The 25,567-nt window shown below is 48.6% G+C and overlaps 1 protein-coding gene across 1 annotated transcript in view; it reads left to right on the forward strand.

Annotated features, from left to right (window-relative positions):
- LOC140418302 (glutamate receptor ionotropic, kainate 3-like) overlaps window positions 1-25,567 on the forward strand; it is a 727,178-nt gene that overhangs the window by 393,082 nt on the left and 308,529 nt on the right. The window contains exon 10 of the mRNA XM_072501774.1: window positions 1,594-1,797. Coding sequence (XP_072357875.1) covers window positions 1,594-1,797 — 204 coding nt within the window. The remainder of the gene's footprint in view (window positions 1-1,593; window positions 1,798-25,567) is intronic.

Below are 25,567 nucleotides of genomic sequence, written 5' to 3' on the forward strand. Positions count from 1 at the left end.
AACATATAACCTCCCAACTTCTGGATTCAATTCCCCTCGCAATAAATGGTAACATTCTATTAGCTTTCCTAATTCCTTGCTGTACCTCCATACGAGCCTTTAGTGATTCATGGTCTGTGATAGTGATGGACCATGTGTTCTTTATTGTTCTGATATACTACATCAAAATTGTACGTTCTTGATTCTCCTCAAGTCTTGTTGAAACAAACAAAGAACAAAGAAAATTACAGCACAGGAACAGGCCCTTCGGCCCTCCCAGCCCGCGCCGATCCAGATCCTTTATCTAAACCCGTTGCCTATTTTCCAAGGATCTACTTCCCTCTGTTCCCCGCCCGTTCATATATCTGTCTAGATGCATCTTGAATGATGCTATTGTGCCCGCCTCTACCACTTCCGTTGGCAAAGCGTTCCAGGCAACCACCACCCTCTGGGTAAAACATTTTTCACGCACATCTCCCTTAAACTTTCCCCCTCTCACCTTGAAATCGTGACCTCTTGTAATTGACACCCCCACTCTTGGAAAAAGCTTGTTGCTGTCCACCCTGTCCATACCTTTCATAATTTTGTAGACCTCAATCAGGTCCCCCCTCAACCTCCGTCTTTCCAATGAAAACAATCCTAATCTGCTCAACCTTTCTTCAGAGCTAGCACCCTCCATACCAGGCAACATCCTGGTGAACCTCCTCTGCAACCTCTCTAAAGCATCCGCATCCTTCTGGTAATGTGGCGAACAGAACTGCACGCAGTATTCCAAATGTGGCCTAACCAAAGTCCTATACATGACCTGCCGACTCTTGTACTCAATATCCCGTCCGATGAAGGCAAGCATAGAAACCATTTTACATTGCTTCTCATATTCTATCCATTAAATGGTTTGCTCAAAACGACTTTTAATTACTGTTACCCTTGCAATCTTTGAAAAACACCACCTACTTCAACACCATTAATTTTAAAAGTTTGGCAGATAGGTGTCAACTACTCAACGATATCGGGCCCATACTAATATGTCAAGCACATTGCCTGATTTGGTCACAGTTAGTAAAAAATGGATAGAGCTAATCACTGAGCATCAAAATAAATGGAATTGTACGAATCTGTATCATTGTTCATCCCGTGCGGGTAAAATCAGCATTACCTTTATGGATCTTGTGAAAATTGGCAACTAGGCTCCTCCTTCTCTATTAATAATATTTTAATAGCAGTCTGTATTCTGTCATCAGCAAGATTAAACCTCAAAAGGACAATCAACGTATCAGCTGCCTGACATTGAGGAACCATAAAGATATAGTACGTTTATTGTGGCATGCACATAGGACCATTTGTCGGGTAATGCTGCGCAGTAATATACCTGGAATATATAAGAATCTGAATAAATGAAGCTTGACACATATAAGGTACATGAAGACACATAAAAGGGAGGAAACCATTTTCTAATTGGCTTCAGCCTAATTTTAGAACTTAATAAAGCTCACTTACTCAGTAAACGTAATTTATTAGTGATTTCACCTAGGTAGGATACGTTTCCAAAGTAAATGCTTCCAGCATTGGAAGTGACCTTGGCAATTAACTGTTGCTAATTTGACTTGTTCACAGGAGGAACCATATGTCATGTTTAAGAAGTCTGACAAGCCACTCTCTGGTAATGACCGATTTGAAGGATACTGTATTGATCTGCTGAAGGAGTTATCGAGTATCCTGGGCTTTGTTTATGATATCCAGCTGACACAAGATGGAAAGTATGGAACTGCAGATGACAAGGGGCAGTGGAATGGCATGGTGAAAGAGCTCATTGATCACGTGAGTAGTCTAGGGATTTTAGATAAGATTTTGACATCATTTTGTTTATGAGCTCTCAGGCATTGAGTTTGGGACTTGATTTTGATTGATATCTGAAGGTTCAGCACCTTCACCCTACCTCTGGTGGGCAGTACATAGCGAATTAGAATGTGGAGACCGTATGAAATCATGGATCCAAACTCTGTTAAGCCGGGACTCTAGTATTTCAGGCATCGCAGATTTTTTAACATGCCAGATTTTAGTTGCAAAATCAACAATCGATATTTGAAAACTTAAAATGAATTAAAGTTAAATCACAGGGCTTTAAGTAAGGAGCATTGTCAAGATTTTACTCAATATTTGTTGAATTTTAAGAAAGTTGAGAATTATTGTCACCTTAAATATAAAAGGTAAGGTCGATGGATTATGAGTGTAATTCAGACTTACCTTAGAAAGTTTTGAAAAATTCCTCCAAAAACAGGTGTTGACTTGTACACGAGTATGAAATTAAACATTGCTGTGGATGTGGGCAGTTGCCAATTACAAATGTAATCAGTGTCTAACACAGAGAATAGAATTGTCCTAAACTCCTGTCATCTTCGCAACACAGCCCATATTGCCTGCTTGATCCTTGCACCCATTTATAAAGTACCAGTAAGTAAAACATATGTTTGTGGGGTGAAATACTGGGCTGACTACGAATGTGACTGCAGTAAGTTGTAACTGAAAAGGATCAACTTTACACATCGCGGATGTGCAAAAACATGTCTTATAGTGTCAGAAAAATAGGTTGTCAGAGTCTGGGTCAACGTATAGGTCATGATTGGCATTTATTGCCAAACTACTTTTTTCTATTTGCACCAGTAGACGGAACTCAGCACAAGAGCGATGTAGGTTAGTTTATGAAAGACTCTGCGCTGGATTCTCCATCGGTGGGTCCCTCCACATCGCCAGCAGCACACTCACGCCCGTGGATTTCCCGACGGCATGGGGGTGGCCACAATGGGAAACTCCATTGGCCGGCTGCCAGGATGGAGGATCCCACTTCTGAGGGAGGAGCGCCCCACCAGAAAACGGGTCTGTCAGGATGGAGAATCCCGTCCGCTGTCTGTGATGAAGAAACCCACCGCTTGCCAGTTGATTCTGACGAGACACTGACAGTCACAGAGATACCTGTTGGCCTTCAATTATCTGCTTCACCAACGGAACTTCCCTTTTAATTCATTCCCAGGATGTGGGTGTCACTGATCAAGTCACATTTATTGATCATTGACTTCAATAGAAAAGAAAATCAAGCAAAGTGTAAAAATGAATGACTAATTTCACCCAATTTGTGCTCTGCCCAAAATGAATTTCCCAATGGGTTCAGAAGTTTCAAATGTGTGCATGTCTCCAGCATAATATTTGCCCAAAATTTGTACAGGTTTGCACTCTCCATCAGTGAGATGGGGATACAACAGTAAGGGTGGTCTTCTGCTTTCAGCACTGAGTTACATGACTGGGCACACTAAATGATGCTTTACTTATGTGGAAAATGGTATTCCCCAAGACAGGGTTCACAACTTTTAAAATATAATTTTACATTCCGAGCAAGGACACATACATAAAAACCATTAAAATTTTAATAGATGCACTTAATTCAACAGAAACTGTCCAATAAAAATGTTCTTTCTATGCAAAACCCTTCTGTGGAATGCAGCCAATGTGTCAAAGGTGCAAAAATCAGTGGAAGATCCATAATAGTCCAACAGAATGTGGCATGATTCTGCAGCCAGTTTTTGACTTTTGGTTAATAGGTCTGGTCCGAACGTGAGGTAGCTGTTTAAAGCCCAGTGGTGTAATATACTTTACCATTACCTCACTTCCAGTGGCACTAGAAATTACATACATCCAATTTGAGAACACTTTATACTTGAGAGGATGGAGACAGTTGTGAGTGTTCTGAAATCATCTGTGCATAATACAAGTGGGGTCTATGCTAGGAAGAGTAGGGTTAATGGCACAGTGGAATTGTGGGTGGGAGAAGTGCCAGTCATTAATAACACTGTAAAAAATATTAACTCCATCTTTTGCTTGTCCCATCTGTGCTCAAATAAATGTGCACATGTAACTTTTAACTGTAATTTCAGCAAATCAGTGTGCCTAATTATTTAATGCGTAATGTACAAAACATTACAGAACAAGCAGTAAGTTCTCATCACCTTTAATAAGTGACACTCTTTGCAGATAATTCAGCGCTAAAAGTATCACAGTGACAGACAAGGCCAATGCAATATCAAGGGAATGCAATATTGTTGCAGGTGCTGTCTTTCAAATGAGAGTTTGAATTAAAATCCTGACTGCCTGTTCAGGAGGATATAAATGGCCCCATGAGATTTCTCAAGAAGGGGAGATCTCCTGGTGTCCTGCTAAATATTTATTCCTCAATGAGTGCTGCAATATTGCTGCTATGTTGCAGAAGACATTGGATTTGGCGGAAAAATCATGGGCGGGATTCTCCGGTCGTGTTCGGCGATCGGCCGGAGAATACCCGTTCCGAACAAATCGGGGGTGGCACTGCTTTTGCGATGCCCCCCCCCCTCCAAAGCGGCATACTCACAGAGTACGCCGTGCGCAGTATCGAGGGCCTCACCCCCCGATGCTCCGCCCCCGACCAGCTGAGTTCCCGACTGCATGGGTCTCTCACGGTCTCACCCGTGGGGAACTCGGCGTGGCGGCGTTGGACTCAGTCCAGTGCCGCCAAAGTCAGCAAAGGGCCGATCCGCGGGCAGAGGGACTTTATCAGGGGCTGGGGGCACTGTTGCGGGGTGATTCGAGGCTTGCGAGCCGACCAAAGGGCGGCACTATTTGGCAGGCCGGGTCCGTGTGTGCCGGCGCCATGTTGCATGGTTCGGCCACTGCAGGCCGCCACTGTTCGCATGCACGGCCATGGACCAGGAAATTCTCCGGGCCATATCAGAGCTGGAGCCGGGTGCTCTACACTGCCGGCATGCTAGCCCCCAGCCAAACGGAGGATCGGTGGCTGTTTTGCGCAGAATTTCCAGGTGTAAAAAGCCACCGTTCCCATGTTGGTGTGAGGACATAGTCTTAGAATCGGAGAATCCAGCCCCATGTTTGTGAAGGCTGTGGCACCCTACTGCTGTAAAGATTAAATTGACTGGATTGACAGATTATTTATCGAAATGATTACACATTGTGAGACCTTTGTGTTTGGGTGCCGTATTGCTCACATTTCAAAAAATAATTTGCTGATTGTTGTTATGATCTTCGGAAAACCATTAATTTTAAATAAGAAAATCAAACCCTGATTATTGACAGAAAGAGCTGTGCCACAGAATTTCGCATTTTAAACAAAAGCTTTTACTGCACAAGAATTTAAAAAAGGAAGCAATACTAACTTAACATTACATTTTTGGCTACACGGTGGCGCAGTGGTTAGCACTGCTGCCTTACAGCGCCGAGGACCTGGGATCAATTCCTGCCCCGGGCCATTGTCCAGGTAGAGCTTGCACATTCTCCCCATGTCTGCATGGTTCTCACAACCCAAAGATGTGCAGGGTAGGATGATTGGTCAAGCTAAATTGCTAATTAATTGGAAAAAAGAATTAACATTACATTTTGTAGACAATTATTCTTTAGTCCAAAACCCCTGTGCTATTTTATTCCAACTCATAACATATTCCCGATGGCCCTTGGGCTACCTCATGGTATGTGGGTGCAACTGAAGTGAACTCCTAGGGCTCCCCTGCCTCTTGGCGCTACCAGTCCCGGAGGCCCACTCTAGTCTCGACCAGGGTCTTCATGCTCATGGCCATGGAGCATAGGGGCTGGGCCACCTCCCTCTGGGACTCTGCCACAGCACTCAGAGTCTGTGCCACCTCCCTCCGGGACTGGCACAGGTCAGCCAGTGCCCAGGCAATGCCGATGAAGCCCTCAGCCATGAACCGTTGTGACAGGTCCAAGCTGTGGAGCACCGTTGCAATGTCCAGGTGGTCCTGGTACATAGCTGCCTGTGATCGGGCAAATCTGTCCTGTGCCTCGGGCACTGACTGCGCAGATTTCCCTTGACTTTGAACACCCTGACCCATGGCTGATACCTACGCCTCCAAGGCCTCCACAGTGGACGTCACCCAGATGGTGTTGGCCTGTGTAGCACATATTGTCGGCACTGTCTCCTGCCCCTGTCGGCGGTTGGACTCCTCCAACTGCACCTGCAGGCACTGGATGGTTGCTGGCAGCCCCTCATATAGTCCCTGGATCTGTATCTGCATCTCCATTATCGATGTGACCGCCCCTTCCAGAGCCCAAGATCTGTCTTGATGGCACCTAGTCCCTGGGGTCGGGCCCGCCCTCCGACCGTCCACCCCCTCAGAGGTTTCTACCTCCACCTGATGTACAGCTGCATGTGTATGGTGCACACCAGATCGTGCCCCTGGAACCTCTTCACTAACATGCCTAACTGAGATGAGTGGCTCTTGGTGTTGGAAATAGCTGTGATGTGAAACCAGTGTCGACCCCTGACTGGTGCTCTGGGGTGTCTCGAGCTGGCGTTTGTGGGCTAGTGTCACGGTCCAATGCCTCCTTGTTACTGCAATTTGCTTGGGGTTGGGATCAGGGGTGCGGGACAGCAGAATGGCCTGCCTCACCGCCAGCTAATCCTGCAAGACACAAGACATGACGCATAATTGGATCGTGGGTTGGGGTTGTGGGGGTGGTGTGGGGGTGGTGACGGGGTTGTGTGGGGGTTGTCATGATATTCAGGTAAACATCATAGCACATACAAACTGATGGTCAGATCAACGGACCAATCAACACACACACAACACCACAGCCAATCACAGGCAAGAGCATACACAGTACAAAACAGGGAACACGACACTTCCTGAGCATTCCAGCAGGAGACAGCTCAGGGCACAGAGCTCATAGCAAGCCACTCAGACATCCACCATGTGCTGAGTGCCACTACAAGATAGTATTAGGAATAGGTCCACAGATTCTAGGGTTATGATCGAACCTCAGTAACCAGTTTACCACTGTAAGTAAATGTTAGCAATAAAACTGAGTTGTACCATTCGCAACCGTGTTGGTTGGTCTGTGTAGCAGAGTACCCAACACATCATGGTACCAGGGGTGGGGTGCCCGAGATGACCCCAAAAACGATCTGGTCCCAAATTATGGAATCGGAGGTGGTGTCGTAACCACAGGACTGCGCGAGGATACGGAGATGCGTAAGGAAGGATTGAAAGGGCTCATCCTTACCCTGCAGGCGCTGCTGGAAGAGATACCTCTCGATACTCTCGTTGACCTCGACGTTGAAGTGTTGGTCGAGTTTGAGAAGGACCGTCTTGTACTTGGTTTTGGCCTCACTTTCCGCGAACACCAGGGAGTTGTAGACATGGATGGCGTGTTGACCTGCCGTGGAGAGGAGGATGGCGATCTTTCTGGTGTCCGAAGCGTTCTCCTATTCGTTGGCTTCCAGGAAGAGCTGGAAGCGCTGTTTGAACAGCTTCCAATTAATGCCAAGGTTTCCAGCGACTTATAGCGGCTGTGGTGTGCTGACAGTGTCCATGGCGCAGGATAGCAGATTCCGGAGGATCCGTAGGTAGGTCCCACAGTTACTCCTGGTACTATGATGGGGTGGTGAGAGTGTGGTGTGGGGGTGGTGAGGGGTTGATGTGGGGGGCTTTGTTGGGGTTCGGGTGTGGGTCGTGCCATGCATACCATGGGAAACATCAACACAGCGGGGTCTCACTTGGTTGCTGACCTCCGCTTGCCAACTGCCCTCTCTCCAGGCCCACCAACCAGGTCATGTGCCCACTACTCTGCGATGGCGAGGGGCCGCAGGTTCGGCCGTCCCCCTCCGGTTTTCTCTCTCACTCTCCCTGGTTACTCACCGCGTTCTTCTAGAGGCGGCGGAGGTGGGGGGCTGGTGGTGGGGGAGACAGAAAGCGCACAGTGTTAGCTGTTGAACGTGGGGAGCACAGGAGGTGGGCAGCTGGTGGCCTTCGTGGCCAGGGCACCTGGCAATAGTGCAGGTATGGGTCTTGGCATGTGGTATAGGGTGGGGATCATGCATACTGCTGGCGGGTGGGTTTCGGTGGCCCTCCAGATGGGTGGGGGGAGTGATTACGGGTGTTTGTGATGGGGGTTGGTGCCGAGTGCATAGGGCTGTCTACTCATCCTGGCCCCCCTGAAGAGTTTCTGCAGCTTCTTTTGGCACTGCTGTCCAGTCCTGGAGGTGGGCCCATGGCGCTCACGGCCTCTGCGACCTGCAACCAGGCTCGGTATGTGGCGACGGGTGGCAACCTCCTTCCCAGGGAACATCTCCTCCACAGCGTCCAGTACAATCTCCAGCTCGGCGTCCGCGAACCAGGGTGCCGCTCTCATGCTGTCATCTTGTTGGCTGGGATGAGTGCATGTGGGCAGTGGAGTGCTGATATGTGGCTGCAGCTTGTCAGCCTCTCGAGTGGCAATCCCAACCCTGGCGAATCAGACACCATTTTCCATTCAAATCGATTGTGTTCCACGTGGCACCGGTACTGGTCCATTAACAGATGATGAATTGCTCTGGGACTGACGCCAATTAATTGTCGTAGAAGACCACCGATTCAATTTTAGCGTCAACACTTAGTTTCTCCAATGGAGAATCCTACTGTTTCTGCTTTTCTCCCTGAACACAGGATCACCACAATGCTGATTGATCACTTTCATATCAACCATTATTGGCAAATGATTTTACAGCTTGATTCTCTTCCTGCCATTAACCTTCTCCATTTATTGTGGCTGGGGACCAGTTCTGACACATAGTGGTTTGCTTGCACCAGTGGCTGGGTTCTTTCATAGCCAACAAGTTTTGGAATGGGACGGGAACCCAGGACTTTCCAGCACAAAAGCAGGAGAGTGACTCACTGGGCCATACCAGATCAACATAAATTAAAGCCTTAAGATGCTATAATGTTTTTGATATTGACGTCAATATAAATGATGATTAGCGATTTTTAGTCAATGTAAGTGGCTAAATATAGTGAACTCCTTTGTATAGTATTTTAACACAATACTTCATCTATTTAAAATAAACAGTCTGACTTCTGTGTTAAGTGAGCAAATCTGTCAAGTATTATACTATTGGCAGGAAATAGGCCCAAAAGCATGAACTATACCTGGTCTACACACACAAGGATGCTGAATGCATCATTCTGGACTTGAGTTTTCCAACACGCTGCTGCTCATAGGAACTTCCTTCTGGAGAGTAGCTGTTATTGAGTTAGCTCTGGCTCTATTCATAGCACCCTCACACTGAGCGAGACGATTGTCGATTCAAGTCCCATTCCAGCAGTTGAACTCAATGATCGAGACTGTAACTCCAGTGCAGTATTAAGAGTGTACTGTACTTTCAGAGGTGCTGGTTTTTAGATGAGAATTAAAGTAAGACCTATTGTTCCTCTCAGGTGGATGTGAAAGATCCCATGGTACCATTTTGAAGAATAGCTGGTGTCCTGGCCAATATTTATTCTTCAAATAACTTCACACACACACACAATAAAAAATCTTGTTATCACATTACTAGTGCAGAAGTTTCTGTATGTTAATTGGCTGCTGTGTTTTCTACATTACAACAACAACCACACGTCAAAAAAGTACTTTGTTGGCAGGAAAGCACTTTGGGACAGCCAGTGATGGTGCTGGGTGCTATTCAAATTCACACCTTTCTTTTCAGAACTATGAATTGTAAAGTACGTGGTGCATTTAAATTGTCCAGTTTGGTATGTGCCAAGTATTCGCGCATTTACCACATGAAATAACTTGCCTCCAATTTAATTTTATTTTAAATTACTTTCAAAATCAAAACATAAAATCGACACATGCTGTGGAATGATATCCTTCAATCGCCATGGAATGTGACAGCACTCTGCTACTGAGGATTGCTTAAATAAGTTTTGATGAAATGCACTTCAGGGAAGAGACTACCTTAAGGTTTCCAAGGTAATTGAAGAGTTTGTGTCCGGTCACCAGAGGAAACAGTGGTGAGAAATCATCTATTATTAGACCAGATAATTTGCTGCTCAGTGTGTCTCAGTAATTGCTCCAATGCCAGTTGGAAAGTTGGGTACAGAAATTATTTCTTTAAAAAATTAAAACAATGTTGTTTGCAGGATGCTGAGAATTTTGCACTATGAGTCAGGCATTACGCACATTGACATTTTCCACTTCACAATAACTTAAATGTTAATTTTAAAAGTGTCTGTTTCGTAACCACCCTTCCACTCTATACCACTGAGTGCCTGGCGAATGGCCATCCAGACTTCTACCAATGTGTTCTTGATACAAAGAGAGAAAATTAAATTTCTATAGCACAGTCCCAGAACATCCTAAATGCTTGCTGTAGCCACTAAAGTAATGAAATTAAATGAAAATCGCGTATTGTTCACAAGTAGGCTTCAAATGAAGTTACTGTGAAAAGCCCCTAGTCACCACATTCCGGCGCCTGTTTGGGGAGGCTGGTACGGGAAATGAACCTTGCTGCTGGCCTGCCTTGGTCTGCTTTCAAAGCCAGTGATTTAGCCCTGTGTTAAACCAGCCCCTAGCACATTTAATATGGTGTATTGTCGACAAGCACACCAGTTAATTTGTGCACAAGGTTCTACTAACAATGAGATAATGACCAGATAATGCTTTTTCCAGTGCAGTTGGTTGATTTAGCAATATTGGCAGAAGATGAAGAGAAACTCTCCTGCTGTTTTGCATCTTTTATATGCACCCAAGAGAGCAGATAGGGCCTTGGTTTGTCATCCAAGAGATATCGGGCGGGACTTTCCGGATATTCCCTGGCGGCTGAGGGTAAGAACATGGGAAACCCCGTTGACAGCGGTGGGACTGGAAGATCCCACCGCCGGCCAATAGGGGGCATGCGTGAAACACGCTGTTGGGTGGGCATAAAATTCCGCCCACCATATCCAACATTACAATACCAGCACAGCCTGGATTTTGCTCTCAATGGGACTTGGACGTTAGCACAGTGGTCAGCGCAGTTGCTTCACAGCTCTAGGGTCCCAGGTTCAATTCCAGGCTTGGGTCACTGTCTGCACGTTCTCCCTGTGAATGCTCGGGTTTCTTCCGTGTGCTCCGGTTTCCTCCCACAGTCCAAAGATGTGTAGTTAAGATGGATTGTCCATGTTAAATTGCCCTTGGTGTCCAAGGAGGTTGGGTGGGGTTATGGGGATAGGATGGAGGCGTGGGCTAGGGTGGGGTGCTCTTTCCAAGGGCTGGTGCAGACTCAATGGGCTGAATGGCCTCCTTCTGCACTGTAAATTCTCTGATTCTATGACTTCAACCCACAACCTTTTTTTAAAATTTAGAGTACAACGTTTTTTTTTCCAATTAAGGGGCAATTTAGCGTGGCAAATTCACCTAACCGTCACATCTTTGCATTGTGGGGGTGAAACCCACACAGACACAGGGAGAAAGAGCAAACTCCACACGGACAGTGACCCAGGGCCAGGATTCGAACCCGGGTCCTCAGCACTGTAGTCCCAGTGCTAACCACTGCGCCACATGCCCCGCCACTCTCTAAATCTGCAACCTTGAGACTCGGGGGCAAGAATGCTACCCGCTGAGACAGACTGTGCCACCACCATCAGGCAAATTGACCAAAAAGCTTTCTCTCCCTCCCTCCCTGTGAGGAAGTGCCTGAACGCTCCTCATGGCCAAGGTCAAGAATTAAGCATTACCTTGGACACATGGCACAGAAACAGGCCACCCAGCCTCAACCAGTCCATGCTGATGTTTATGCTCCATTTGAACTTCTTCCCATCCTTCCCCATCTGAATCTATTATCATGATCATCTATTCCACCTCTATAATGGGGCAGTGACACCAGGTGAATTACACTTGCAGAGAGCTAAAATGGACACAATGGGATAAATGGCCTCCACCTGTTCTGTATTCATTCTGTGATTCAATGATTTTGATTCCAAGCCTTTCTCCCTCATGGGCTTGCCTGGCTTTCACTTAAATGTTTCTATTTGCTTCAACAACTCCCTTTGGTCCCTCACATTCTCACTATTGTTTGGGTAAAGACATTTCTCCTGCATCACCTATTGGATTTCTTGGTGACTATTTTGTATTGATTGCCTCTATCTGTGCCGTTCCCCACAAGAGGAAACATTCCCTTTGTATCTGTTCCATCAAAATCTTTCAACGTTTTAAAAACGCCTGTTAGGTCACTGCTCAGCACTTTTTTCAAGAGAGAAGAGAGCCAGCTTATCAATATTTTCTTGATCTGTAAGCTCACAGACGTCTGTTATCATCCTTGTCAATCTTCTCTCCACCCTCTCCAGGTCCTCCATATAATTTCTTATGTAATATGGACACGAAGCATTCACTCTTTGTATAGTCCAGCAAAGGTTTGAGACAGATTTAGCATAACTTCAATACTTTTCTGCTCTATACCTCAAGCCTCATGCTTGGTTAGCTTTTTTTTTATGACTTTGCTACCGGAGATGAAACTTTACTGATTGGTATATTTGTGCTCTGAGATCATAACCTAATCCTTGGAGCCATTTCAAGCTGCAGTTTCTAGAACAGTACACAATATTCCAGAGGTGGTGTGTCAAGGGCTTTGTATCAAAAGCCTCACTTTTATATTGTCCTCGAATGAAAAAGACAAACATTTCCTTTGCCTTTTTGATTATTTTTTGGACATGATTCTACATTTTAGTGATCTGTGGACACTGATCACTAAATTTCCTAGGCTGTCCACTTTTCCCAGCTATCTACCATCAAAAATACCTAGAACTGTGTTTGTTGGACAACATGGGCAGTCTCACACCAAGACACATTGAAAATCCATCTGCCATGGTTTTGCCCACTCAATGGGTGAGATTTTCTAGTCCGCCCCACTGCCCCACCTCCCCCAGCGAGGTGTATATTTCAGCAGCAGAGGTAGCTCACCAATGGCCGCCGGCGGGATCCTCCGGCTCTGCTGATAGCTATGTCATTTGGTGTGGATTGCCCATCCCACCGCCAAGGAATCTGCCGCATGGGGCCGCCTTACATGGGATTTCAAGATCCCGCATGTGGGCAGGACTGGATAATCCTGTCCAATGACTCATTGTAACTTAACATTCCTGTCAAGACTGCTTACTGTACCATCAATTCTTATATAATTTGTAAACTTCGATACACACATCTCTATTGTTTTCCCCCATTTGTTCTTTTATGGGTGTGGGTCAGGAGTCACGGTAGTACAATGGTTAGCACTGTTGCTTGATAGCACCAAGGTCCCAGGTTCGATTCCCAGCTTGGGGCACTGTCTGTGTAGCGTCTGCACGTTCTCCCCATGTCTGCGTGGGTTTCCTCCGGGCTCTCCGGTTTCGTCCCACAAGTTCCGGAAGACATGTCGTTAGGTAATTTGGACATTCTGAATTCTCCTCAGTGTACCTGAACAGGTGCCGGAGTGTGGCAACTAGGGGCTTTTCACAGTAACTTCATTGCAGTGCAATCCAACCTGTGACACTAATAAAGATTATTATTATTACTTGTAGGACAGACTAGGTATGGATCGCAGATTTTTTTCAACCCAGCAGCATGTGTTTTCCAATAATTTCTCTAAGCGCTCAGTCACTCTGTCTTTCATACTAGATTCTAATAGCTTCCCTAAGACAAATGTTAGACTGTATTACGACCGGATGAGGAAATCCCCAATTTTGTTCCACTCCCGGAAGAGGGGAATAAGTCGGCTCCCATTTTTTCCAACCTTCTTGGTTGATGGCAACAAATGTTTGCTTGAATCCTTTCCCCAAAGATATCTTTTCCAAATCTAAATTAATTTACTTTTAATAGTGAGCCAATTTAATCAGGATTTCAGGAGTCAAAGAGAGGGTAAATTTATTTGTTAATAAAACCTGAAAAAAATTATAAAGACACAACTCACACACATGCACACACTCACACGCACACACTCACATACACCACATACATACATAAACACATAGATTCAGGTCAGAAATTAAAATCTTAAAATCCGAATAAAACTTCAAAAAGAATATACAAATCAGTTCTTGGTTCATCAGTGAAGCATAGATGGTGGTATGTCGCGGCCATTAAGTTGGGTGATTTTGGTAGAGCCTGTTGGAGATGCTTATTGGCTTGTCCCAGAGGAAGAGTGACTTGGTTTTCTCTTCGGAGCTAACCAAAGAGGCTGCCCTGTTTCTATCTGCCTGTGCCCGCAAGACAACTTCCCTCCAGCAAGAGAGAAAGGTCCTTCTTGATTCTTTGTTCTTCTCCTTCTGTCATTCACCAGCCTTCAGCCAATTGTTTTTACCCATTTTCCCTGCGTATTCCCATTCATCTCAGAACTTTTTACATATTCAACAGGAGATGGGTGTTTTTCGATGTCTGATGAGATATATGAAAGTATTCTTGTTTAATGAACAATATGCTGGCATTGGAGGCAGTCCAGCGAAGGTTTACTAGGTGGATCCAGGGTATGGAAGGATTTTCTTCTGAGCAGAGGTTGTGTAGATTGGGCCTGTACTCACTGTAGTTTAGAAAAATGAGAGGAGACCTAATTGAGCCATATAGGATTCTGAGACGGTTTGAGAGAGTAGATGCTGAAAGGTTTATTCCCCTTGTGACAGAGTCTAGGATCAGAGGGCATAATCTCAGAGGAAGATGTTACCCATTAAAACAGAGATACCGCCACGTGATTCAAGTCCGAGTAATGATCAATGATCCAACGCACTGCTTAGTAAGAGTTAAATCAACGCACATTTGTTATATACAGTAATCAATACTTATACATTAATTCTACTTCTAAGCTACTTCCTACAACTAACAGTCCAATACTTAACTTTGGAAATGGCCCACCAGGTCAGGGAAACAAATGGCCTTTCGTATGGGTTCTGAGCCTACGGGATTCAAAGCTGGTACAGGTCGACAGCCAGGAGTGCCTATCTCGTGGAGAGTGTTGGAGTAAGACTTACGATTCTAGCGGCTGTTGTAAAAGGTCAGCAGAAGGGTCTCGGAGGGTGCGGAGAGGAGAAGAAGTGTCGATTTGAACTTGGACTCTATTCTTATAGTCCCCAGGGGCTTCCCGCCTTTCGGGGCGAACCCTGTACCTGGTTCCAAGTGATTGGACTTCAGCCCAATCACTTGGTTCGATATTCTCCAATGCTGGAGCGATTCCTTGATCGATGGGCGGTTTTGGGGTGGTCATTCACCTCTCTTTGTATAGGCTCCTGCTGGCGCCGAAAAGTCTGGGTTGGCTTTGTGTGTCTAATTTGTTGCACATTGTTCCCGGGGATTGCTAATTGATATTCAGATGGCTGGTGTGTTGTTATGCTGATGGCTGCAGGTATCGATTCTGTCTGGCCTCCCTAGAGGCGAATACACAGTTTTACCTGCAGCTGCCTGTTTGAGTCCTGGTGGCTGATTTTCCCATCAGCCTCTTCCGTTTGCCATTTTAAATTGGGGTTTGGCCATTCTAATCGGGAGTTAGCCATTTTAACTGGCTACATTCCCTCCTTGTGATCCTAAAACGAAGCGTGAAGGATCACATCATTATATTACTTTCCATTCTCGGAGCTGGGGGGGACACCTCCTACATGGCCTCTGCACTGACCATAGATATGCACAAAAACTTTTTAACTAACAAGTCTAAGGGCGCTATGTCAGACAGGGACATGTATTACAAAACATTAAACTTGGAACCTCTAACTTATCCTTAATATACTACACTCGCTTAACCATTCCATTATCCTACCTTCCTGAATCATACAACAAAATCACAGCATTTCATACAGTCTTTTCTGGCTCGGCAGTCAAGCTCAGGATCATACAATTTTTTTTTTCATGAAAAAGTTTTTTACATCTCTTTATTTACAACAATAAGCGCAAGTGAATGCACTTTATTATTTTATAATAGATCGCGGGGGTCGGGGGTCTGGTCGTAACCGAACATAGGGGATTTGATCCTATATACCGGGGTTCGAGCGCAGTAGGCTCTCCTTCTCCATTTTCGTAGACGCATAGTCTGCACGACACAGCAGAGTATCGCCAACGCTAATAGTGTTTCGATCACATAGGACAGGGAGTACCAGGTTATGAACCTGGCACACCAAGAAGATGTAGTGTCGCTGGTGACTGGGCTCTGGGTACTGCAGGGAAGTGAAACATTAACGGCTGGGGGGTTTGAAGTCATGGGGTTCGCGGTCACGCACAACCAAATGTTCATAAACAGTATGATGATCCATGTGACGGAAGTCCTCATGGCTGTTCTCTTTCCTTTTCTTTCTTTGTTCTCTCCGGTCCTGGAGCTTCTGGAGTTCTGTAGAAACAACCATAGTGTCTGCAACTATCTTTGTTTAATATCTGGTGTGCTAATGTGTCTGTCCTTTGGTGCCAATTATTCCCTTTATAATTGGTCACTATGTGTGACTCCCTCATTTTTTTTCAAAAAACAAATTTTAGGACACGGCACACTTCCCAATAATGAATCAGTGCTGATTTACCACCAAAATGTTCCAGGATGTAAATAGCAGATGGCCGGCAACCTAAGGGTTACCTAAACAAACAAAACTTTTTGAAATGAAAAATGCCACATGAGGTGCGTATGGGCCGCGACGGGTAAGAGGTGGATGGAGTCCCCGGGTAGGACGGCTACCAATGCCGTATCTCTCCTAACCGAGTGTGATTGAACAGCGGGGGGTTCCCAGGCAGGGCGGGTCTCAAGCCGTTTCTCCACTGCCTGAGCAACCGACAAGAACGGGCAAAAATGTAGTCATCGTGGTGGGGCTGCCGTAGTGGTTCTATCCTTCGAACCAGAAGGGCAGTTACGAGCGGGCGTCTGGTACCCGAACAAGTGTCAGTTGAAAAGCCAGTTCCTCTGAACAAGCGTCTGGCAACGGTTAGTCTCTGAAGGCAAGTCCTCAGAGGAATTGGCCGAATAGGCATGTGGCAGTGAGAAAATTATTCTCCTGTCGGACATACAACATTTAACAAACTTACAAACAACATAAAACATTCTGCAGATTCCATCAGAAAGGACAACACTTCTCCCAAGCGGTTCCTTTGAAACATCATCTGGACACCTCAGTTCTCGGTTGTGAACAGGGTCGCAAAGGAGTTGGCGGTTTGGGAGTCAGACCCAAGGTCGTCCTCTTCTCTGGGTGCCAAACTCTGGAGTGGTTTAGGGCTGAAAGGGCTGCATGGTGTGAGTTGGGGTTGCTCTCGTCGTTGCGAACGAATCGGTATGAGTTGTCACGGTGCCAGTAATTGGTGTCTAGTTGTGTGGGGACAAAATCGGGGTCGTCAGTGTGGTTCGGTGGTCGGTGGTGGGGTTTGTTCAGAAAAGTGATCAGGAAGGGATCACTTGGATCGTACTCGGAGTCGCTGGGTGTGGGACCGGTTGCATGGGGATAGTAGGGAGGTGTGCTGTGGCTATCGTCTGAGTCACAGTCGCTGTCTCTGCTGCTGCAGTCTGTGGGTGTTCCGGGGCGGAGTGTATATTTCGGGGGTGGAGTCGAGGTCGAGTCCGTGGCTGGGCTGGACGTGGTGGGGGTTGGTAGGGTTACGATGGCTGTGGGTGGGGTGTGGTGTGCTGCTTCGAGCATGGCGTGGTGTGCGTGGTCCGACTGTGTTCCATAAGCCTTCAGCTGGTCTCTATGAAACCACGCAGTCTTACCATTGGGGTACTTTATTTTGTGAACGGATGGGCTTACTTTATCCGCAATGGAATACGGACCCGTGTATTTAGGTGACAGGAATGTGCTGGGGGTATAGAAAGAAAGCATCACTTGCTGTCCGATATCGTACTCAGTCACATGCACTGTCTTGTCAAAACAAGCCTTGCTCTGTTTCTTTCTGGTGCCCAATTTAACTGCGGCTGCTAACTGAGCCGTTTTAACATTTGCAACTAATTGCTCCACGGCTTTCTCGTGTGTGAGGGCCGTTACTTCGGGGCTAGTCAGGTCTAAACCTAACAAGTATTCTGTGCCTTTCATGGGGCATCCGGTCATGAGAGTGTGTGGGGTGTAACCTGTGGAGGTGGAAACAGTGTTACGCAAAAACACCAGCGCAAAAGGGAGGACTGAGTCCCAAGTGGTGTTGTTCAGCAGGGCCATTTTTCTGAGGGTGGATTTTAGGGTCCGATTCATGCGCTCCACGATACCACTCGACTGTGGGTGGTATGCTATGTGGAATTTTTGGGTGATGCCAAATATCGTGAGGACGTTCTGCATGACACGTCCTGTAAAATTGGAGCCTTGGTCAGATTCAATGCTGCGGGGGAGTCCCCATCTTGTAAAGATGTGGTGGGTTAGAATCTTGGCTGTGGTTTTTGCAGTGTTTGTGCAGGCTGGAAATGCTTCCACCCATTTTGTAAATGTGTCTGTGACCACAAGTACATATTTATAGCCATTCCTGCAAGGGGGCAATGGTCCTATAAAATCAATCTGGAGGTTAGTCCAGGGGCCATTAACGGGTCGGGTGTGGCTGAGTTGGGCCTTTTTGGCATATCTGTCGGGGTTATTCTGCGCACAGATAAAACAATTTTCTATGTAATGGCTTACATCTTCCTTTAAATTTGGCCACGAAACAAAGCTGTTTGAGATGGGCTGTAGTGGGATTGATTCCCTGATGTCCATGACCGTCATGGAACAAACAAAAGGGTGTCCTTTAACACCACACCATCATGTGTGGTCAGTGTATTTCTAAACCTCTCGGAGGAGGCGGGATACTTTCCCTTTACAATCTCCTTGAGATTGGTGTCCTGCTTCTGGGCCTCTACTAGATCCTCGATTCTGGTCTGTGTGACCTGAACGGCACTCACTGGCACGCTTTCGGGGGGTTTCCAAAAGTACCCATGTCTGGAACCTGCCTTAGCCAGTGCGTCGGCTTTTACATTTCCAGGGGGGGAGGAACGATGGTGGCTGCGGACTTTGATGATCCCAAAAGCCCTGTTCTGGGCTTTTTCTAAAATATGGCGGAGCAATGGGGCTGAGGGGAGGGGTTTTCCGTCTGCAGAAACAAATCCTCTTGCTTCCCACAGGGGCAGAAATTCCGTAAGGCTGTTACAGAAATAGAGGCTGTCCGAGTATATGTCTGCTGGGCTGGGGAAGGAATCTGGTGCTCAACTATATATGCAATGGCTGCAAGCTCTGCTGCCTGCGCGCCTAAGTGTCCGGGTAGTTTCAACGATATTTCTTCAAGGGCGCGTCCCTGCGCGTCCTCAACATAGATCCCGCAACCTGTTATGCGCTTCCCATCCAAGACTGTGGAAGATCCATCCACATAAATCTTTATGGGCTCACACGTGTCCGTGTGCGGGGGTCTCTGAGTTGAATTACCTATCTTTCTGGGGGGTGTCTTAGCGATAAAAGGGCCTGTGTTGTGGTGTGGAGAGATAATCTCACATTCATGGGGGGGTTCTGGGGTACTGTAAATTGTCGGCTAAGTAGGTGTGTGTCTTTGTCCTTTTCACAGTGATGTCCCGTCCCTGCAAGAGATGGGTCCATCTGACTGCTCTTATTTGGCTTACTGTACCGTCCTTGAGTCGTCCGTCCAGTAAAAGTTGGGTGGGGGTGTGTTCGGTCAGAATTGTGATGGGGTTCAGTCCGGTAATATATGAAAACTACTGGACTGCCCAGAAAACTACGAGCAGGTGCCTCTCACAGGCTGAAAATCCCTGCTCCACATCATCTAAGATTCGGGAGGCGTAAGCTACGGGCCTTAATTGGTCGTGCCGTTCCTGGAGGAGCACGGCTGAAAGGGTGCGATCTGTGGTCGCTACCTCTATGGCGTAAGGGTATGGTAGTATGTATTGGGGGTCATGTGGGACTGGAAGCCCTAACGTCATTGGCTGACAGATCCCGGGTCCTGGTTGGCCGTTGACCTCTAGCTCCGCCCTGAAGGCGGAGTATAAGAAGCCGGAGTCCTCCCCCACAGGCCAGTCTACTATTGAGCTGCGGGGGAACAGACATAGAACATAGAACATAGAACAATACAGCGCAGTACAGGCCCTTCGGCCCACGATGTTGCACCGAAACAAAAGCCATCTAACCTACACTATGCCATTATCATCCATATGTTTATCCAATAAACTTTTAAATGCCCTCAATGTTGGCGAGTTCACTACTGTAGCAGGTAGGGCATTCCACGGCCTCACTACTCTTTGCGTAAAGAACCTACCTCTGACCTCTGTCCTATATCTATTACCCCTCAGTTTAAGGTTATGTCCCCTCGTGCCAGCCATATCCATCCGCGGGAGAAGGCTCTCACTGTCCACCCTATCCAACCCCCTGATCATTTTGTATGCCTCTATTAAGTCTCCTCTTAACCTTCTTCTCTCCAACGAAAACAACCTCAAGTCCGTCAGCCTTTCCTCATAAGATTTTCCCTCCATACCAGGCAACATCCTGGTAAATCTCCTCTGCACCCGCTCCAAAGCCTCCACGTCCTTCCTATAATGCGGTGACCAGAACTGTACGCAATACTCCAAATGCGGCCGGACCAGAGTTCTGTACAGCTGCAACATGACCTCCCGACTCCGGAACTCAATCCCTCTACCAATAAAGGCCAACACTCCATAGGCCTTCTTCACAACCCTATCAACCTGGGTGGCAACTTTCAGGGATCTATGTACATGGACACCTAGATCCCTCTGCTCAGCCACACTTTCAAGAACTTTACCATTAGCCAAATATTCCGCATTCCTGTTATTCCTTCCAAAGTGAATCACCTCACACTTCTCTACATTAAACTCCATTTGCCACCTCTCAGCCCAGCTCTGCAGCTTATCTATATCCCTCTGTAACCTGCTACATCCTTCCACACTATCGACAACACCACCGACTTTAGTATCATCTGCAAATTTACTCACCCACCCTTCTGTGCCTTCCTCTAGGTCATTGATAAAAATGACAAACAGCAACGGCCCCAGAACAGATCCTTGTGGTACTCCACTTGTGACTGTACTCCATTCTGAACATTTCCCATCAACCACCACCCTCTGTCTTCTTTCAGCTAGCCAATTTCTGATCCACATCTCTAAATCACCCTTAATCCCCAGCCTCCGTATTTTTTGCAATAGCCTACCGTGGGGAACCTTATCAAATGCTTTGCTGAAATCCATATACACCACATCAACTGCTCTACCCTCGTCTACCTGTTCAGTCACCTTCTCAAAGAACTCAATAAGGTTTGTGAGGCATGACCTACCCTTCACAAAGCCATGCTGACTATCCCTGATCATATCATTCCTATCTAGATGATTATAAATCTTGTCCCTTATAATCCCCTCCAAGACTTTACCCACTACAGACGTGAGGCTCACCGGTCTATAGTTGCCGGGATGTAAAGCCTCATCGACTTCACTCTATTCGTCTCACGGAGTCTTTGTGCGCTACAATTTATTAAGCGTGCCTAAAAAGGACTATGGAGCTCAGGATCATTCCGGGATGCCTGAGGATCAGCCCCCACGCAGTGAACGCGGCAGCAGCCTTCAAGCACTGGCAGACCTGTTTCGAGGCCTACCTCAGAACGGCCACCGGCCGGGTCACAGAAGACCAAAAACTACAGGTCCTGCACTCGAGGGTGAGCACGGAGATCTTCTCCCTCATCGAAGACTCGGAGGATTTCCAGACGGCGTTCGCAGCACTGAAAAGTCTCTATGTCCGCCAAGTTAACCAAATCTACGCTCGCTACCAGCTCGCGACGAGATGGCAAGGTCCCGGAGAATCGATGGACGAATTCTACGCCGCGCTGCTGATTTTGGGACGAGCCTGCAGCTGCCCTTCAGTGAACGCAAATGAACACACGGACATGTTAATGCGCGATGCTTTTGTGGCAGGTATGAATTCCTCCCAAATCCGCCAAAGACTTCTAGAAAGAGAGTCGCTAGGACTCTCAGAGGCCCGGGCCCTAGCAGCCTCCCTAGACGTGGCCGCGCGTAATACCCGCGCCTACGGCCCCGACCGCGCGGCAGCCCATTGGGCTCCGTACGTACCCGTCGCGACAAACCCACCCCCCCACCCCCGGACACCCCACAGGCTTGCGCGGTCCAAACGCCGAGTCACACCGGGGGCGCCCGCTGTTATTTCTGCGGCCAGGCGAAACACCCCCGGCAGCGCTGCCCGGCCCGCGCAGCTATCTGCAAGAGCTGCGGGAAAAAGGGCCATTACGCGGTTGTGTGCTGGTCCCGCGAGGTCACCGCTGTCCCGGGAGAACAGGGAGCTCTGCAAGCCGTTTACGCGCCCCAACCCCCCCAGCACGCCATGTACGACCCGCAGGCGCAGCCGCTCTGGGTCCCGACCACCGCGGTCCCGGTAGAACAGGGAGCCCTGCACGCCGCTTACGCTCCCCAACCCCCCTCCCCGTACCCCATGTATGACCTGCCGGCGCTACCGCTTTGGGTCCCGGCCACCACTCTCCACGGAGAAGAGGGAGTTTTGCGCGACCCTAACGCCCCCCTAACCCCCACCCCGCACCCCACGTCTGACCCGCCGGTGCCACCAACTTGGGTCCCGACCACCGCTGTCCCCGGTGAGGGAGCTCCGCGAGGTCCTAGCGCTCCCCAGCCCCCTCAGCGCCCCATGTGCGACCCGCAGACGCCGCCATTTTGGGTCCCGGCCACCACGAGGGGCGGAAGGGCGCCGCCATTTTGGACCGCCCCAGACCTGTACGACGCGTGGGGGCGGCCATTTTGTCCACCCACCGCCGTCATCTTGTGACCCACCAGCCACGTGCGATGTATGGGGGCGGCCATTTTGTCCATCCCCGACGCCATCTTGGACGGCAACAACAGACCCCACTCCACTACTACAACCACGTCTCGCTTCAATTACGCTCGATCAAGCTTGGCCCCGGACACTCCAGACGACGACGACAACGGTGCTAATAAACGGCCACGAGACGCCATGCCTAGTCGACTCCGGGAGCACGGAGAGCTTTATCCACCCCGACACGGTAAGACGCTGTTCCTTGACCACCTATACCAGCGCACAAAAGATTTCCCTAGCTGCAGGATCCCACTCTGTACAGATCCAAGGATTCTGCATCGTTACCCTAACGGTGCAGGGGAGGGAGTTCAAAAACTACAAACTAAACGTCCTTCCCCAACTCTGTGCCCCCACCTAGCTGGGATTAGATTTTCAATGCAATCTACAGAGCCTTACGTTCAAATTCGGCGGCCCAATACCCCCACTCACTATCTGCGGCCTCGCAACCCTCAAGGTGCAACCCCCGTCCTTGTTTGTGAACCTCACCCCGGATTGCAAACCCGTCGCCACTAGGAGCAGACGGTACAGCGCCCAGGACCGGACCTTCATTCGGTCCGAAGTCCAGCGGCTACTAAAGGAGGGCATAATCCAGGCCAGCAATAGTCCCTGGAGAGCGCAGGTGGTAGTAGTGAAGACAGGGGAGAAACAAAGGATGGTCATTGACTATAGCCAGACCATCAACAGGTACACACAACTAGACGCGTACCCTCTCCCCCGCATATCCGACATGGTCAATCGGATTGCCCAATATAAAGTCTTCTACACCGTGGACCTCAAGTCCGCCTACCATCAGCTCCCCATCCGCCCAAGTGACCGCAAGTACACAGCCTTCGAGGCAGACGGGCGATTATACCATTTCCTAAGGGTGCCTTTTGGCGTCACAAACGGGGTCTCGGTCTTCCAACGGGAGATGGACCGAATGGTTGATCAACATGGGTTGCGGGCCACGTTCCCGTATCTCGACAATGTAACCATCTGCGGCCACGACCAGCAGGACCACGACGCCAACCTCCAAAAATTCCTCCAGACCGCCAAAGCCTTGAACCTCACGTACAACGAGGACAAGTGCGTTTTTAGCACCAATCGCCTAGCCATTCTGGGCTACGTAGTGCGCAATGGGATAATAGGCCCCGACCCCGAACGTATGCGCGCCCTCATGGAATTTCCCCTCCCGCACTGCCCAAAAGCCCTGAAATGCTGCCTGGGGTTCTTTTCATACTACGCCCAGTGGATCCCCCAATACGCAGACAAGGCCCGCCCCCTAATACAGACCACGACCTTCCCTCTGTCGACAGAGGCTTGCCAGGCCTTCAGCCGCATCAAAGCGGATATCGCAAAGGCCACGATGCGCGCCATCGACGAGTCCCTCCCCTTCCAGGTCGAGAGCGATGCCTCCGACGTAGCTCTAGCGGCCACCCTTAACCAAGCGGGCAGACCCGTGGCCTTTTTCTCCCGGACCCTCCACGCCTCAGAAATCCGCCACTCCTCAGTGGAAAAGGAAGCCCAAGCCATAGTGGAAGCTGTGCGACATTGGAGGCATTACCTGGCCGGCAGGAGATTCACTCTCCTCACGGACCAACGGTCGGTAGCCTTCATGTTCGATAATGCACAGCGGGGCAAAATCAAAAACAACAAGATCTTACGGTGGAGGATCGAGCTCTCCACCTTCAACTATGAGATTTTGTATTGTCCCGGAAAGCTGAACGAGCCGTCCGATGCCCTATCCCGCGGCACATGTGCCAACGCACAAATTAACCGCCTCCAAACCCTCCACGAGGACCTCTGCCACCCGGGGGTCACTCGGTTTTTCCATTTCATCAAGTCCCGCAATCTCCCATACTCTTTAGAGGAGGTCCGTACAGTCACAAGGGACTGCCACATCTGCACGGAATGCAAACCGCATGTTTTCAGGCCGGATGGAGCGCACCTGATTAAGGCTTCCCGCCCCTTTGAACGCCTCAGTCTCGATTTCAAAGGGCCCCTCCCCTCCATCGACCGCAACGCATATTTTCTTAATGTGGTGGACGAATACTCCCGCTTCCCTTTTGCATTCCCTGCTCTGACATGACCGCGGCCACAGTCATTAAAGCCCTGAACAGCATCTTCACACTGTTCGGTTACCCCACATACGTCCACAGCGACAGGGGGTCCTCTTTCATGAGTGACGAGCTGCGCCAGTTCCTGCTCAGTAAGGGCATAGCCTCAAGCAGGACCACCAGCTACAACCCCGGGGGGAACGGGCAAGTAGAGAGGGAGAACGGCACGGTCTGGAAGGCCGTCCTACTGGCCCTACGGTCCAGGGACCTCCCAGTTTCACGGTGGCAGGAGGTCCTCCCGGACGCTCTCCACTCCATCCGGTCGTTATTATGTACGAGCACTAATCAAACGCCTCATGAGCGTCTCCTTGTCTTCCCTAGGAGGTCCTCCTCTGGAACGTCGCTGCCGACCTGGCTGGCGGCCCCAGGACCCATCTTGCTCCGAAAGCATGTGCGGGCACATAAGGCGGACCCGTTGGTCGAAAGGGTTCACCTCCTCCACGCGAACCCACAGTACGCTTACGTGGAGTACCCCGACGGCCGACAGGACACGGTCTCCCTGCGGGATCTGGCGCCCGCCGGCAACACACACCCCCCCCGACACCATTCAACCAATCCCCCCCCCCTTCCTCCCACCGCCGCACCCCGCGACCACCGCCTTCCCAGGAGGATCGGTTCCCCTCCCCTCAGGCCCGACCAAGAATAAAGCCCAAGCTGAAACCTTAAGGCTCCTGGAGACGACAACACCGATCCAAGCACCACCACCACCACCGGGACCGAGGCGATCGACACGGACGACCAGACCGCCCGACCGACTCGTGGCGTCGATCTAAATCAAAATATGGACTTTTCACAAGAACATTTTGCGTTTCTCCCTGTACCCTCTGTAAATAGTTGAAACAGGACAAAATTGTACAATACTGTATTGCCATGTGAATGTTTTTTTTCCTCCCAGGACCAGCCCTGTAAACCCTTACCACC

Source organism: Scyliorhinus torazame, chromosome 1 (genome assembly GCF_047496885.1).
Source record: "Scyliorhinus torazame isolate Kashiwa2021f chromosome 1, sScyTor2.1, whole genome shotgun sequence".
Lineage (NCBI taxonomy): Eukaryota > Metazoa > Chordata > Chondrichthyes > Carcharhiniformes > Scyliorhinidae > Scyliorhinus > Scyliorhinus torazame.